At 33.0% G+C, this 18,661-nt stretch overlaps 1 protein-coding gene across 1 annotated transcript in view; it reads left to right on the top strand.

The window, feature by feature from the left end:
• Positions 1 to 18,661, top strand: part of LOC132923930 (irregular chiasm C-roughest protein) — a 210,958-nt gene that overhangs the window by 124,562 nt on the left and 67,735 nt on the right. Inside the window, exon 5 of the mRNA XM_060987942.1 lies at positions 18,398 to 18,650. Within this exon, the coding sequence (XP_060843925.1) occupies positions 18,398 to 18,650 (253 nt within the window). The remainder of the gene's footprint in view (positions 1 to 18,397; positions 18,651 to 18,661) is intronic.

Below are 18,661 nucleotides of genomic sequence, written 5' to 3'. Positions count from 1 at the left end.
TAACGCCATCTGCGGCAGCTTATAGACATGACACGACTATAGAACACGAGATAGATACGCGCGCGTTTTGTGGAAAACGAACGCGAATCGTACTATACAGTGGCGGGTCGATATAAATTGATTTTTACGACATTGCATTATTATGTACCTGTACAATATAATATATGATATACGCACGTGTATTATGTGACCGGGATCCGCCCATCAAGCACAGCAGCAAAATGTGCCGGTATTAGGTCGACGTGTCGGCATTAGGTCGGAGCTGCTACTACGGTGGTATCGTAGTTATGAGCAGGAAATAAACACCCATTTGGTTAATCGAAAAAAAAAAGAAATAAATAAAAAGTCCGAACCCCCGTGTGCGATAGGAATCGTAAATCGTACAAACTTTTTTAAATTACTATAAACCTTCACCTGTGTTTTATTATTATTATTATTTTAACGCGTGTGTGGTGTGTATAATATGTAAACGTATATATATATATATATATATAATACGTATATATAATATATTAATAGTAAACCGACAGACGAAAAATATTGAGCTACCGACCGAACCGCATACGTCGTCGTCGATTTCATTACGATATTAAATGTACGATCGACATTGCTCTGGCTGTCTATTTCTCTCTCTTTCTGTATATATATATATATATATATATATATATATACATGTTTATGTATATATTACGGGACAGACTTCTGTGAATTATATATTATAATATTATTTAGATCTGTGAACGTATTAACGTAATGCATTTTTAGGTTTCTTTTTTTTTTTCACTCGTTGTAGAATTATAAAATAATTACCTAACCGTATACGATCAAAATTTGTTTCACATCAAACTATAATATATTAATATTATGTGCAGTTTAATAGTTCTATTATGCGTAACATTTTCGCATACTTTGAGTGTTTGAGCATGGTTTATATTATAATACATTTAAATATTGTTAGTTTAAAATAATACATTACGTTTTTAAATTTTAATAATATCAAATATTATTGTTTTGACAGTTTAGACAATATGTATTCTTCTTTACTTTTTCATTTGTTCCACAAATGCATGCTTATTGAGTTATTTTAGTTAAATTCACAGTTAATGCGTCATACAAATATACAATATATTATAATAAGTGTATGAGTATGTGCGTGTGTGTGTGTGTGTGTGTGTGTGTTTGTGTGTGCACTGAAAAATTTACACGTTTATAGTGCAATATTATTTAATAATATGTTTATTGTGCATATTATATTATATTTTATATTTATGGGAAACGTTTATTTACACACACACATATAGTATGACATTATTATTATAGTATTATTATGACAGAGAAGACGCAAAAATGCGCGAAAAGACATTTCTTTATTATTATTTTTTATTTTATCAAATTTTAAATTATTTTCATTAAAATATATTTTTTAAAACGGCCGTCTCCGATTAAGAACTATTTGTCAAACGTATGACGTTTTATCCAATTTTCGTAGTGTAAAATTCACTAGATAACTAAACCGTTTGAATTTTGAATATTTTGTTCTTTCATAAAAGCGCTGTACGCGTGTTTATTTTTTTCTGTCGTAAATTTCTTTCGTCGTCCTCAGAGTATAATATTATCCTACGACGACGATGATGGCCTTATGAGCCATAGAAATGGTACGCCACTGCATACTAGTGTACAAGTGATAAAGCCGTATAATTGTGTAACCGTATTCCTAAAATAAACGCACCTACATCAGCTGCCTACATAATTAAATATAAAAATAACTGTACGTTTGTAACATTATTAAGATACATTCAATTAGAGTGAAAATAACCATCATCACGACCATGCACGGTTCGGGCTTAACTCCTAGTTCACGTTATTTTTTACGGGACCATGTCTAAAACCTGTCGTCATCCACGCACGAGCAAAGACACTCCGATGAGTTTACAAGATTTGAAAAAAAAATAAAATAAGAATGATTATAATTACTATACACTGCATGCTGTCGAATTACCCAAATCCCCAATATATAGAGCTAAAGCAGAAGTTTCTAAGTCGACTTGTTTTTTTATTCGAAAATTTTTCAGACTACACAGCTGGAGGGATGGCGTGTAATACATGCTTAGGTTAATCGTGATGTAAATAAATCAATAAATAAGTAAAACATGTATAGTAAGCTCACCAAAAAATTTTTTTAGGTATATATTACATTTTTTTTTTATCAAAATCCGTTTAGTTATTACTTATTACTCATTTCTATAGTTATTATATATATATATACTCGTATACATATATAGCTGCACGATATGCTTCAATCAAGTATCGTTGTTTCGCCCCATTGCAGGTAACTAAAAATATATACTGCTGAAAATTTATACGTCGTGGCGTATGTCACGTTTAATTTAAATACAATATAATAAATTATTGCACTGAATGCAAGTCAAAATATTTTACGAGGACGTTGACGGTTGGCATTTCCTTAGTCTAGGCAACACGCTATTATATGCGAGCTGCTCCCCTTGAAACGTTTCAACACAGCTCTACTAACCGAAATGTTTTCGTGTTTTACTACGATAATTCATTCCAAAAATATTAACCTGCTGCACCCTCTTGTATTCACAACATCGCGGATCGCCGGTTAAAACCGTATGTAGTCGTCACAGTGCGTTGTACTATCTACGGCGTGGTTTGCCGAGTATGATTACTCACAATTTTTTATTTAATAATAAACATATTTAAGTTGTAATTATCGGATTTTTCGGGACCAACTCGTTTTTGATACGAAAACTACCCTCGTAGAAAACGTCTGTGCGTCGGATAACATATATTTACGTATAGGTATATAATAATATAACTTACTGCTTTGTCTATATGGTGCTTGTCCGTTTTACTGCAGTCTAGTCAAAATTATGGCAAAAACTAGAAATATTACAGTGAATCTCCGCATATGTGTAGGATTTTAAAATTATTCGCCTAAATCGTCATTCCGAAACTCGTCACATTCACTAGATCGATGATAGAATATGATGCATACATTACACGCGGATCACCCCAGCTGCTCGCATATACTATACTTATAATAATAATAATAATAATAATATAAATTATACTTTATACCTACGTGGACAAGTGATATAGGTACTGCACCATAATATACGACCGCACCTAACCACCACACGAATGTATCAAATATCACATGCGTATACCTCTACTAACCATCACAATATATATGGGTCGTCGTTGTACACACATATAATATTATATTATATTTATACACACATATAGACGATCGCGGTAAAGGGCGCAATAATTAATCGTGTTTAATCCTATTGCGGATTCAGAGAAAATGTTGACATATCGACGCTCGTAATCGCGTTAAATTATTACCAAATACTACACCTCGCGTACATATTGTATTGTATTGTGTATATATATATATATATAATACACAGGTATAACCCACAAACACGCACGCATGTTTAAATATATATATATATATACATTATACATATAGGGTGATTCTCCCCATTTTTTTTTTTCAATAACGAATTTATTTATTAATTCTTTGTAATTTGGAAATATACACACGTGCCCAAAAATTATTCGTTCGAATTTTGATTTTGATGTGTTAACGTTTTATGAAAAATTATCCGGTAAATAATTTACAGTGAAAAGGGGTTTGGTTCTCAATTCTCATTTAGAAAAAAAAAAACAATAAGTTTTATCTCCACAAGTCATTTATCGAATGTTACAAAAAATTTCAATAATTCAAAAATATCATAATCTCCGTTAAGTATAAAAATTCCGAAAATCTTGTTAGGTATTTTAAATAGCTGCATAATGAAAAAAAAAGGGGTGAATACGCTCGATGAATCACCCTGTAAATACGCAAGTGTCGAGTGGCGTACGCCTATGTATATATTATCATACCGGTGCACTGCACTTTATACTATAATGCACGTATTGTAACTATTATACTCGTGTATACACAATAATATGTGTCTCTGTACAACATGTACGAGAACATTGAACTGTATATGTCTGCGTCTTCTGTTTATATTACCTAACGACTCTCTCCTCACTTGAAAGCAATTAACGATCTTAAATAGAGAAAAATAGAACATAAATATTTAGACAGCAGTACGATGAAATTGAATATGTAGTTTGAGTGAAACCGCGTTCGCTTCGTTGTTGCTGTTTAAAAATAATCCCCGAGCATTAGATATGACGGTTGCAGCGCGTCGAACGTATTCATCACGAAACTCGGGAATTAACCGTTTTTGCGAAAATGGAAAAAGGTAAAATTCCTAGGTTAGGTTTTTACCTATAACCAATTTACCCATATTAGTCGTATTAATCTGTATTCAATAATGATTAAATATCGAGTTAAGCTGGTCACATTTATATTTCACACAAAATAATAAATAAAATAATGTATAATAAGAAGTAGGCACCTAATGTGAATAGATTATGAGAGCTATGTATGATGTCAATATCAAAAAGTTTCATCACATTATTTTTCAAGTTCACAAAGAAAACTTAAATATGTTTCATGCGTGAAAAAAAATTGTCATATTCTATAGAAGCATAAATTTTCGTTTTTAAAAGTTACGATTCTCAATAGATCAACACCACGCTAGAGATATTATTACCTCATAAATTCTAATAGAGTTTGCCTGCATAATGTGTCGTTTATACCACGGTATATAGACTTTGGAATAACTGAAATATCCCTTGTGGTCGATTTAAACGGAAATTTAATTATCATATAACAGTAGACGGCACCGGCACATTTTACCAGACAAGCGACAGTTTGACGGCCACACAACGGAAATTTTGGCATCAATCAACATTACTCCCCGTGGTCTTGTGCTTGCACACACGCTATTAACACAGTGATATATTTTTAAAAAAATCGACCTATACTGAGTGTATTCAGTTAACCGGACAACATAATTTTAAAAAAAAATTATTATTTTTCAATTTTTATTGTTGTAAAAGGTAAAACCCAACTATCTCCTTCAAATAAATCATTTTATAACCATATGATAGTTGAAATTTTCCCGATTCTCAGATGCATGCACATGCATATTTTATGTCTTTGAACTTCTGCAGTATTAATAAATCATTTTATTTTTTTTAAATAAAGAAAACTAAAAACCGTTTTTCCGTAAATTTTGGAATTATATTCAATACTTTTTAATATAATTTTAATTTCATACATACATATATGAATAGTGGGCCCCACTAAGAGAACTCGTGCGGGAGCCCAGAAATTAAAAAAAAAGTTGTTAGTTTTTTAAAAATATACAATCATAATATTATTTAAAATTATTAAACTAAAATTATTTAAAAATTGATTACACTGTATTGACAATTATAACTTTATGTTTCGTCATGAGACTCCTCCAATAACTATTGCAGTATTATTTTTTTTAAATAAATAATTGGAACGATTATTATTTCGGATGGTATTTTGTTACATAATTTGGTACCGATTACTTCAAAATGTCTACTAGATGTGGTTTTACTAGTTCTTTTAATTAAAAAATTGGTTTATGCCTATCTTGTATTGATTCCATGCATTATAGGTTGTAATAGATTATGACTTTTTATAAACACAGTCGTTGTTTTTAAATATAGTTTCCCAACAGCCAACAGGAAGTACATTTAATTTTGTGTACAATTTTCTTGTTGGGTACGTAAATTCTTTGTTGAGCAGTAATCAATCTACCATGGTATATTACCAATATTATCTTGAATATGTATTATAGGCATCGATGTGATGCGATAACGTCGTCGCCTGGAAATGGCTGCCAGTATATCCTCCGTCGACTATCCGATTTAATATTGTACACTGCACCTGATGCAAGTCCGTGTACACGATAATTAGTTGTCCTGGTCAGGACAGCTCTTCTTTGCGGCGCGCGAATATCGCGTAATCAGTAATCCATTTTATTCATTATATCAGAGAAGGTAATAGAAAAAAAAAAATCCACTTTGGAATAAGAAATTTTAAATACATGTTTATTAAAAAATATAGTTTTTAACTTAACAACTTAAAATTATGTAAAAAAATATAAATATTCAAAAATGTTAATAGTTATTTTAAGTAAAAAATTTTCATATTTAATGGATCACTGGTTTATGTATAGATAATATTATTTTAATACAGAAAACGATAGACCAATTCGTTATTATTATATTATTCAAGAAGTACCTACTACAGTCTACAACACTAAACACTAGGTTTCATATATTATATACGTTATATTCAATATAATATAATATTTATTTTTTTTGGTTTCGATCAACTTATATTAATATATTTCATATGACATATGTTGTATAATATTATTGTTATATCGCCGGACGCATTCTACTAATATTATGCGCATTTTATATTTATTTTTAATTTACACGCCGATATTGATTTTTTTTGCTCTGAGTATTCCACTCCAGAACACGAAATTCTAGTTACGTATTTCATATATTATGTATATACCGTTTTTAGTTTTGGTCGTTTTAAGAAGTGCCGGGTCAGTTCATTCAAGTCTTAAAGGTCCATTATTGTGCACTGTACTATTTTCTCTCAGTTCATTATATAATAATAACGCGTCTTTAGTTCATACGTGTCGCTGGACGAAGAGTCCTGCTGATTGTCCTGCGATTCACGGTGTATTTTTTTTTATTTCCACATCTCTTATTATTATATTATCCCGTGGTTCTGGAATAAAGGATTTTTTCTTTGATGGATTGTGTCGAGGAAAAAAAAAGTTTTGCAAAGCATTGCAGCAGTGTGCGGTATAGGTATATACCTATATATATACACGAACAGTTTTTTACATTTTCCGCATCGTCCTAACGCATTTGTGTTTTCGAATGCCGCCTCGTCCGTAATCATCGGACGATAAAACGGCCGATTTTCAAGCGGAAAAATCAGTTAGCGCGCGTTTTCGAAATCGAAATATCAACCGAGAAAACTAACGACATATAGCCCACATGGTACTGTTGATAATTGACCACTCTGCATACATATTACATAATCACGATAATACTATAATAGAATATCATATTATATAATATTATGTATAGAGTTGTACATGTTTTTTTTTAATACGACGCGGCAGCAAAGCTCGCGAAATTTTTAATCGCCACCGCGTTCGGACGCAAACGATTGCGACGGTGTCTCGGCAGTGGCGGCGCGCAGGGTGTGATTTATGTCGGAGAGTTTAAAACCTTTGTATCCAACCACCCGCCCCCCCTCTCCCGTCACATCGCAATCCCCGACAGTGTTCCTCCGCCCCTATATACAGGACGTTTGGCTTTTTCGTTCCATTCTCGCCGCCGTTGCAGACGGCTGCGATACTATTATAAGCCACCGCACACGCGTATACGTCTATATATATCTATTCGTATAATATGTATCAACATATCACGATGTCTGTCTGCGAGGCGATAGTGATGCCGGTGCGGAGGTGCGGCGGTCGTGTATATAAATACAAAAAAGTATATACATATATATAATAATAATAATAAGTGTAACTCAGACCGTGTATACGATGATAATGAAATAAAACGCAACGATCGTGTGTGTATACGCGTACTACAGCGCAGTATAGGTATAGAGACTTTGTAATTTAACACGAGTCGGAAGAGAATAAAAATGTAAAGAAAAACGGCCGAGGTGTGATGGCGCGGAGGAGGAGGAGGAGGAGCAGTGTCGGCGGCGGGTCTGACGTCTGTCGTCTCACACGCGGCCGTGGGAATCGCTCGTCCGCTCGCTCGCTCTCCGACTGGTACAAACGCGCAGACCATTACCGGACAATAATAATAACAACAGCAACAACAACAACAGACCCTCCGCCGCCTTTGCCGATGTCTGGAAAAACATTTCTGCGCGCCCCGTTGCTGTGTTTTATAGTTGAAATCGTATTATACGTACATGCGCGCGCGCGCGTGTGTGTGTGTGTGTGTGTTTATAAATCGTTTTTAACAGTTCACGCCGCCCCCGTGCGAGCGTGCGTATATATTATAATGTTATTTCATCTGCACGCGTTTAGCGCCGGAGTTTCTGAAAACAGATTTGAATTGGTATTTGACTCGCGTGAAGTTTGTACTAGAGATCGACTTGCTCGGATTTTCAATCTTTTCACGCGTATACTCGTATATCGTATAGGTTAGGAAAAAAAGGTGGTTACGGACGATTTTCGAGTTAATTCGTCTAATGGATATAAAATCGAAAACGTGAGAAAGTCGGTCTCGAGCAGACTTCACGACCAATTCAAATCTGTGTTTTGAATCCACGTCGTATGTCGTTATAATATTGATCGATCGTCTGTATTACAACACTATAACACAACTGCCAGTGCAAAAAACCACCGCGTCTCGAATACCCTTTACGTCGACCAATCGACTTGCAGCGGTCGACTTTGGCCGAAAGTCTGAATATTATACACACAAACGTGGTTACGATAGATTTTTACAACTCATATGCGCTTAAAAATATTATTGTTCGATTGTTTCGCTGAAAGTTAATTCTAAAGAAAATATCTCGTGTTCAATAGTATATAATATTAATACATATATAACGTTTAAACGATATGTGTGTTTTTTTTCTATATCAAACGTCTCTGATTGTATCGATATAACCGCAGTAGTCCACAACGCAGAATCGTGACTAAACGTTTACCGCGAGCTTCATATTTTAATAGAACTATATTGATCGTCGTACAATTTTTTATTTGCCGCACTAAAACTGACCACAGACGCAGTTACATGATATTACAACAGTATTTATATCAATGAATTTTGGTTGGAGATACGAATATAGTTAGCTCTGAGTTGACAGTGTACGTATGAGTTTCAGAACTCATAATGTTATATTATAATAATCAACACAATTGAACAAATTTTCGGTTTTTCTATATATCAATATACTACGATATTCATGGATAAAATATTGGTGATTCTTCTAATGTAATAAAAGAAAAACTCATTATTTAAAAAACGATTAACGCTTTTCAAAATATTTCTTTCACATAGTTGCAAGTCGTCAAAGACTATATTTTTTAAAATACTTAATCATTACCATTGTTTAAAATGTGAATTTAAGTTCTTTATTTCAAAGCAGAACTTTTTTTTGTGTATCTAGTTTGGTATAAAAAAAAATCAGATGTCGAACGAATAGTTTATGAGTTATAACTTATAAGTATTTTAAGCTTAGACAAAACGCAAAAGATTGGAGTGTTACAGGAGTACTCAGAAAAATGTTGGTTCGTTACCCTGCTCATCTATAAACGTATTATATATAACTATAATAAACTACTTGTCCGGAATTTTTAGTCAATAGATCGAAATACTCGAAATAATTCTCTGCTTCAGAACGTAAAATTAATAATGTATTGTTGCCATTCAAATGAGTAGAAAAAATGGATTATCATGTACATTTTGATTATGTAAAACACGTTAAATGATCTACCCCGTAAAAGTATAGCGAAAAACACTATTAATTCTAATTGATTGATAAAATAATAATCGAAAGAAAATCCGTCCACGCTCTTGCTCGCGTGTCAGGCAGCACATAATACGTTTTGCGCCCATGACCATAATATATTTATTATACATAATAATTATTAATAACGCAATATTACAAATATATATACGTTTAAACGCACGCGTGAAGGAGGTTTGCGGATAATATGCAGAACGATAAACAGTCGTAAATTATTATAACGATACGCCCGGGCAATGATCGATTTGTGTCACGACTTAATCATAAATCATATAATACCTCCCATGATAAACACATTAAATACCTACGGGCGTACGACCACTGCAGCATCACAACGTAGATGATACTATACGCAGTGATTAACCAAGCCCAATTTTTTCATTTAATTATGTATTCAAATTCTGATTTTAAATATTTTAAATATACTTAAAAACCATATTACGAAATTGTTGAGATTGTATACCGCACTTAACAATAGTATTCCGTACGATAAAAACTTCTGTTTTTCAAATAAAAACCCCTAATTTTCACTGTAAATGATTAAGATTAATTGAAGAGTGTTTTCGAACATTACCCAATTCAAAATTCGAACGAGTATAGTTTCCCAATATTTATTAAAATGTTTATAATAAGGATAATAGTCCTTAAAAATAGTTTCACAAAAATGTACAATATATTATAATATTTTATCGGATCCACCGTATTTATAATTGGACCATTATTACAAATTGCAATTTTTTTTTAATTACAAAAATGTTCAATTAAACGTAGTTCCCATATGTTACAAACCCATCATCATGGATTCTTTTCCATGGTACATAAAGCTTAATAACACAAAAAATACTCGTCCTAATTTTGATACTGACACGTAAAAATGTTCAAAAAACAATACCCACTAAAACATTAACGGTAGAAAAAAAAGGTTGTTATTTTTAAAACAGAAGTTTGTATCTCCACGTGACTCCTTTAGTATAGTACGAACAAATCTCAAGAATTTGAACAACTACTTTATTGAAGAAGAAAAGGGGATGATCATGCTCCATTAATCACCCTGTATTTTATACGCCACGGCTGTCGTGGATTCATGAATAGTGTACGTACCTATCAAAAATATACTCTGCATGTTTATGTGTCTGTGTGTATGTAGGTACGTAAGTTCAGTGGCGGGCGTCTAGTATTATATTATTCAAAAGGGGAAATGGAGATTTTAATTAACAGCAACGGAGATATGTACAATTCGAAAAGTTTAATATAATTATAATAATATTATCGTTGTAGTAATCATTATATCATTGAGATTCATATTTTAAAATATTGTTTCTAAGTAGGCGTATATATATATATATATATATATGCACACCCCTTCTATTCAAATGATTCCTGCCTGAAAAGCTAAAAATATACTTTTCAGGGTGATTCATTGAACTATACAGGCTACAATAATTTTTACAAGTCAATTTTAGTGTTAAAAAAAAAGGTTGTGAAGTAGTTTGAAGTGTTTATAGCGGTAAATCATAATTTTTCGTTATTCGTTTTTTATACAGATTTTTACATTTTTTATAATTATTATTAATATTATTTTATTTTATAATAACTATAGCTCCTAGTATTTAAAATAATTTTCGAAATTCTTAATAATATATTATATATAATATCATGTAATATTGAATATTATTTTTCTAAATGGAGTATTATAGTGGAGAATTGTACTACAAATTTTACAATGTTCCCTATTATACGACCTAGAGTATGTTATCCGTTCAATTAAACTGTAAATGCTTATAAATGGAAAATTATTTACACGCTATTCGATATTTACATATTGATCGTTTAGTCAAGCACTCAGATTTTGATTATGAAATTAATAATAAACAAGGTTGTCGTTAAAAAATTGTAAAAACTACGGATAAAATGGCCTTGTAATTAATAATAATGAAACTAATTGTAAAATTAAGTTTAAATAAATAATAATAATTTATATTTTAAATTTATATAATAAGAGCAATCTTTTTTATAAGCACAAAAACTGAAAATTATTGTCATCAATCGTCATATAAAATGTAAGCGCATACCTTTTCATGTGTTCAGTGATTTAGGGCTAACTAAATTTTTCAACCAGATTTTTCGTTAGATTTCAATGAGAGTTTTTTTTTTTTTTAACAAATTCGGCAGCGCTGGTCTATTTTTCTAAATAATTTTGTCTTGGATACAATAACATAAAAAATTAAAATTGACCAAATGAAACTAATATAAATTTTTATCTTAAATATATACTTTTTCAATTTATTAAAAAATATTCATTTTTTTTAATGCTGTTGGATATTTTTCTTCTTTTGAAAAATATACTAAATATTTTACGTATTAATTTTTACAAAAATATTCCAATAACTTTCTGTGTATCATTCAATAACGATTCAAACTATAAATATATATATTATATATATAATATTACAAACTGTCAGATTTTCAAAATTTTAATAAACAGCAGTTTAAACTGCGACTTACCGATTCACTTGACAGCATGTTACTAACTTTTAATGACTGATAACCAAAAATTCAGTATTTACGTAAAACTCCAATTCCCCAATGTCACGCATCGTATGTATTTCTCGGGGCGTGGTGTACACATTCGTCACCCGGCAGTACAGAGCCTCCGCCAATGTCAACTTTCAAAAACATTTAACCATTTCATCGGGTTACAATTATTTTGGCTTTGAGTATGTCCTATACTCGCGCGCGTAAAAAACCGAGTGTCCCGGTCGAAAAAGTCATCGTTGTTATTTGTTAATACTATATTGGTAACATTTTTTCCGATTTAACTATCTGACCCTCATTACACGCGATACCAGCACCCCAACCCTTCTCATCACAACCACGACTGTAAACATACGCTTACCACATCATAAGATATTTATGTGCATTTCATTATATATTTTATAAATGATAATAATGACAAGTTATTTTGACGTACACTTTCGATCGTTTATGTACGTGTATATACGACTTGTTGCACGCGTGTTATTTAATATGATAATATTGTTATTATTATTTTGACACTTGTTGCCGTGTGATGTTTACATATTATTACATATTATTATATGACGTGCGAGCAACATGCGCGGTGGAAGTATATATACTTAAGCGTTGTATAAATATTATTATAATAATATCGTGATGGAGCGGCGACGTCAAAAAATCGAAAAAAATACGAATAATCTGTGGATTATAACATTCATTATGTAGGTCCCCCTCATACGAATATAATTTCTATTATTTAAACATTTTCAACTAACTCGAGCGTTTCACCGTGCGATTAATCCCTTTGACGTGTCATTAATATTATTATTATATATTATGTAACTATACGTGACGATAAAATAAAGCATTTCGGTCTGCACCGTGCCGATTTCATACAGGTATAATACATAGAGGGACTATACGCTTTTTGTCTAAATCGCTTATTATATATTATATTGTATAGTTAATTATAAACAATAACGATTGTAATATGTGTCCGCGCATCTGAACGTACCAGCCATTTATTAATATTGGTAATATTAAACTCGTGACCGAAACGTTAACATATAATATAGTTAAGGACACTATAATAGTTAATCGCTATAATATAACTTACGATAGACACTATAGACATAATAACAATATAATATAACGCGTTATCACGTTGTTACCACCTACCTAGTAATATTTATGACGTCCGATATTGAGAACTATTTAAAATCGATTTAACGTGCTGGATACGATATTATGTGCACTGCTGCAGCAATCAATAAACGCGTCGAAAATCCGATTTCGGTTCGCGATCCGTATAAATCACCTGTCGCGATACGATAGTTTCAGTGCGTATAATTAAAATATATTATATTATATTATAATATACAATATAATATAATATAGCTAGGTAATAACGTGTACGACGTGCCTCCGATGTATTATGGCTAATATACGGCGCGTCGAATATTATCGGGCTACTTATACAAAATATGATGTTATTTCCCCATACACATTAAAATAATATGATACGTTCTCTCCCGGCGATCCTCCACGATCCTCATTAAAACAATAATAATAAAAACCTGCCCGTACCGCCCACCCGTGCCCCGCGCGTAACTCCTTCTTCCCGCGATGTACAATAATATTATATTATGACGTGTAATAGTACACGTCGTCGACCTGCTCGCACGACCATCCGCGGGAGTCGGAACAACCGTCGCAACTGCACTGTACAGCACGTATTTCAATATCGCCGTAGATACTACGTGAACAATTCGAGCGAGTGACGACAGCGTGTCATTACCGCGGAGACGCTATTATTATGTATACCTATGTGTGTATATTACACGAGTGCGGTACGATACGTGTGTAGTAGGTCGACAGCGACCTACCCACATGTCCATCACGTCGCGCGCAACGAAAACAATGGCTGTGATAATGTAATTTGTCGGATCCCCACATATATATATATATATTATGTACCCATCTTCCGCCGCCGGGACGCCGTGAAACGCACAATGGAAAAAAAAATTACCCGACGATTGGCTACCTATAATATACTCCAGCGATATCATATTATAATATATAATGATATAATGTAGTACGATTATTATTATTATTATTATTATTACTTTGCTGCTGATGCGCAGCAGTATCGGCCTAAATTAAAATGTAATATTCTTATGTGTATACCGGTCCGCGCAGGACTACGTCTACCTATTACGCCACAGTCTATATATATATATATACAATATAATTTATGCTCGTAATAATATGGATAGGCGACGAGTAGATAGAAAATAACCCGTTACTTGTACGAATGATTTCACTGGTATATATTTTATCAATTCGACGAAAAACGATGACGAGCCGATACATCTGCAGGTGTTTGCGAGATAAATCCTAATAAATATATTACGTTTATTATGCGTATATTATGCGATTCCACGCTAAACCTGAAATCGGGAATGTACCTGTATGTACGACGGAAAAATTGGGATGTTGAAATCTAATAGGCTGGGGTAGACCGCGGATAGCTGCAGTGTCTACTGATGCGGGAAAGCTTACGGTTAGATTGACGAGGATCGAAGACAGACGAAATCGTTAACGGTGGAAGGAATAGGTATAATAGATGCATCAATAATGGCTTCCGTAGCTGTAGAGCTTTAAAAAATGTTTTAATAATAATAACTAAAAAACCCTGTGCAATTCAGTCTCTGCATTGTGCCTGCAGTTTCTCTAATAGGTTTTTTTCGGTTAGGGTGCAAACAAATAAGACTTCAAAATGTCTATTAAACATAATTGATAATTTTTCAACAAAAGGTTCGTTCGTATTCTAATATCGTTGTTATTGTATACGTTTCGTGTGCGGTTTAAATAATAACACGTAAAAGTTTTAGTCTCATCTGCATTTAGTTATTTATTGCACAAAATATATGTACAAATTGTCCTCGTATATCGAAACACACGTTAATAAGGAGCTCTGATATATTTTCAATATTAGTTTCAATGGGAAAAGACGAAAAAAATAAGTAAATAATAAAATAGTTAGTTTTTCACTTTGCGGTTACAGAGTCGCGAGCACGCACGAATCTTCAAAACCATAATTTGTGTAAAACGTTGTATATTATAATATATTAGATATATTATATAATACAAGACCATCATTTCGTCTCCGTTTTTTCGTCCGAAACTGCACACACACGCGCGCGTATCGTCGGGTTATCGAAAATAGGAGGGAAAAAATGTAAAATGAAATTATCGGGGGAGAAGAACGGTGCACTGTAGACTGTCATAAATAAATAAATAATTTTTTTTTTTCTAAAAAAACCGATATAGTCGCGTCTGGGTCGCCACTGTGGTCGTCGTAATAAGTGCGGTTTACCAAATACACGCGTATAATAATATATAATATATTACCATAATAATACGTATATTAGAATATATTATGTGTAGCTGTGTATAGCCATTAAAAGAATGACGCGCGCGCATATTATCTCATTAAAAACGTCGCCGTGTTCCGCCCGAGTCGAAAAACCGAAAGGAAAAAAAAATCATCATCACCGTCGACGTCGTGTAATATGTGCGCCGCGTTGTTAGCCGTAATCGCGGCTGGCAGACAGACGACGACTGTTGCAGGGTATCGCGTGTACATGTATATAATATCGTTATTATGTTATATAATTTCGGATTTTTTTTCGTCGTCGTCGTCGTCGAATACATTCACCCCGCGCGGTCCGGGAGATTCCGACGTCGAGTATCCCCGCTGCAGGCACATGTGCAGTGTACGAGCGGACTTCTCCGCTTCCCATATGACACATACTACGCCTCGTATATATATATATTATTATTTTAACGCGCATGTCGTAATATCTGTAAAATAATAATATTATATGTATTAATGACAATGTTTAATAACACAGAGTACCCCCTTCCTCCTTCATCGCCACCTCATATTATATATACCAGTTATTGTTTCTTTTCGGTTTTTTTCCCACTTTGTCCCTCCCTTTTCCAACCAGCGCCGCCGTTTCCCTATTTGGGTTTCTTTTTCCGTTCTCACATCATGCCGACGACGTGTAGAGGGAAGCGGGGACACAGGCCACGACGACGAATGCGCGTGTGAATGCATATTGAGTCCGGGACGACGCAGACGATGAAAAAAAAAAATAATAATACCAGACCGCGACTATATTATTATGCGCACTATACTGCCACGACGGATAGGACCAGATCTATTGGCTATCATAATTATAATATTATTATATGCATAATACTTAAACGCAAATAATTTGGCGATTCAACAAGCATGTTCACCCTTTTTTACTTCTATATTGCATTTGTTGAAAATCTGATTTCTTGGAATATTTAAATATGCTCTAAGACATTTGTATTACTTAAGAGTTAAAGAGTATCCTGAAGTTTACTCTAAAAATAATTTACAATAGAAGAAGGAGAGTTACACTCCTCAATGAGTAGTATAAAGCGTATCAAGAATTTGAAAATATGGTTTAAAGGCTTAAAGCGTATTTAAAAATTCTAAAAATCAGATTTTGAACAACGTTAAATGAATAAATTGGGGTGAGCATGCTTGGTGAATCACTCCGTGTAATGTATTGCTGACGGCTATGACTGGACTATACGGTTGAAATCGAAAAATAGTAATTTTCCGATATACGCAATAACATTGTATTTTATATATATACATGTAGTATGTACGTATCTACAACATAATATATCTTATTGCGACCACCGCGTTTACCGCTTCAATACCATAGCTATATACATATAGGTACAATATAATATATATAATCTATCGACCGCGTGATCGAGTGGCGTATTATTATATGGTAGGATTCCGTACGCGTTATAATATGCCGCGGCGAGAGGATCTAATTATTATTTCCGATCACTCGTTTTGTGCATGACGTTATTATAAAAATCGAACACATACTGCACTATATACGTGTATATAAATAGGTAACAAAGTAGTCTACTCTTCGCATTCACCTCCAATTATATTATACCTGTACACATATTGGACGTAGACCCGAAAAATATAATACAATATTTAAATCGTATATACACATATATTACACGTAGGTACGTATAATATTATTAAAGCATATACTGACGGTTTTATTTAGGTTGTTTTTTTTTTTATTTCTAATTCCGCGCCATTACGCTAATTACGGAGCGGTGATATCACAGGAGGTGTATGCTTTATATAATATATACGCATACGTATATAATATTGTATAGGAGGTGTCTAACCTAACCCTAGTGCGTATACTCGCGCAATATTATTTCTGATAAATATTTTATCAACGAGCAGAGAGCTTTTTTTTTTTTTATCTCATCCCGTTTTCTTTCGTTTAATCAATAACTTACACACCGGTATTATAGTATGTAAATGTCAGACTGTATATATTATTATGATATACAGGGTAAATTCTTTTACATCGCCAGTAAACATTGTTCATTGTTCATTTTCTTGAAAAGTATTAACGTTTTTGAAAATATGTTTTTAACACATTTTTATTGTTTTTTTATCGGTATAAATGTTTAGTTTTTACATAATTGAATAATCTCATGAATTTTTGATTTCGTATTCCAAATATCAGAACATAGTTCCTGAGCACTGTGTCATTGTGTGTGTATAAAAATCGAATTTCAAACGGGTATAGTTAAATATGCTTATATATACCTAATATATTTACTTAAAATATACAAATATTTAATATACCCTCTATATATATATACACGCTATATTTTATGATATATTATTATATAAATATTTTATTAATACGATTAACTTCAAAATGCAAAAACAAAATACATCTCGTGATTTTTCGATATTTACTATCTTGTAGTTGTTGCCTTATTTTACCCGGTCGCTTATCTGCGTGAATTTCGGTACCCGATTAAAGTTTGCATTGGTGTTGAGTTCGTCCAGCTGTTGAAAACTACTATACAACGTTTAAATAATAATATATAAAATTAAATCCAATTTTAACTTTTACAAAAAAAAAAGAAGAAAGAAACACAAAATATTTCAACTTTAAACTTTAATCGATTAATCTACACAAATGCACTATATCGCGCGTTTTGTGCGGTGGATATAATGTTTAATTTTAAAGTTCGCTGCCGACTTCGACCAGTCGAAGAACAGCGGGCTCTTATTTCAAAGGAGAAATAATAATATTATATTATAAAGGTACCTAATGCTAGTAATACTCGTTGTCGCGAAAACCGTGATCGCAAAAAAAAACTGCGTGACAGGTCATCGTTGACGCAACACATATAATATTCTACCGACGTTTCGATAAATAATAATTGTTCAACGCGCGTGTTATTATTTGATGTTTAACATCTGTCATTTCGCAGATAACGCTGACCATTGCCGGGACGTCGAGGAAGCTGGTCGAAGGGTCAGACGTGCAGTTTTTGTGTCTGACGAAAGCCAACCCACCGGATGTGTCATACCGGTGGTTCGTCAACGATCAGTTCGCGCTGAGTGAAGTCACATCTGAATTGTGGCTGTTTAACATAACCAGAAGGCTGCACAATTCGTTGGTCAGGTGCGAGGCGCAAAACTCCGTGGAAAAAACCGAGGAATCTAAAGCGTTGAACATATTATGTAAGTATACC

Source organism: Rhopalosiphum padi, chromosome 3, assembly GCF_020882245.1.
Source record: "Rhopalosiphum padi isolate XX-2018 chromosome 3, ASM2088224v1, whole genome shotgun sequence".
NCBI lineage: Eukaryota > Metazoa > Arthropoda > Insecta > Hemiptera > Aphididae > Rhopalosiphum > Rhopalosiphum padi.
The sequence above is the reverse complement of the archived record's forward strand: the minus strand, read 5'-3'. Positions and strand labels throughout refer to the sequence as shown.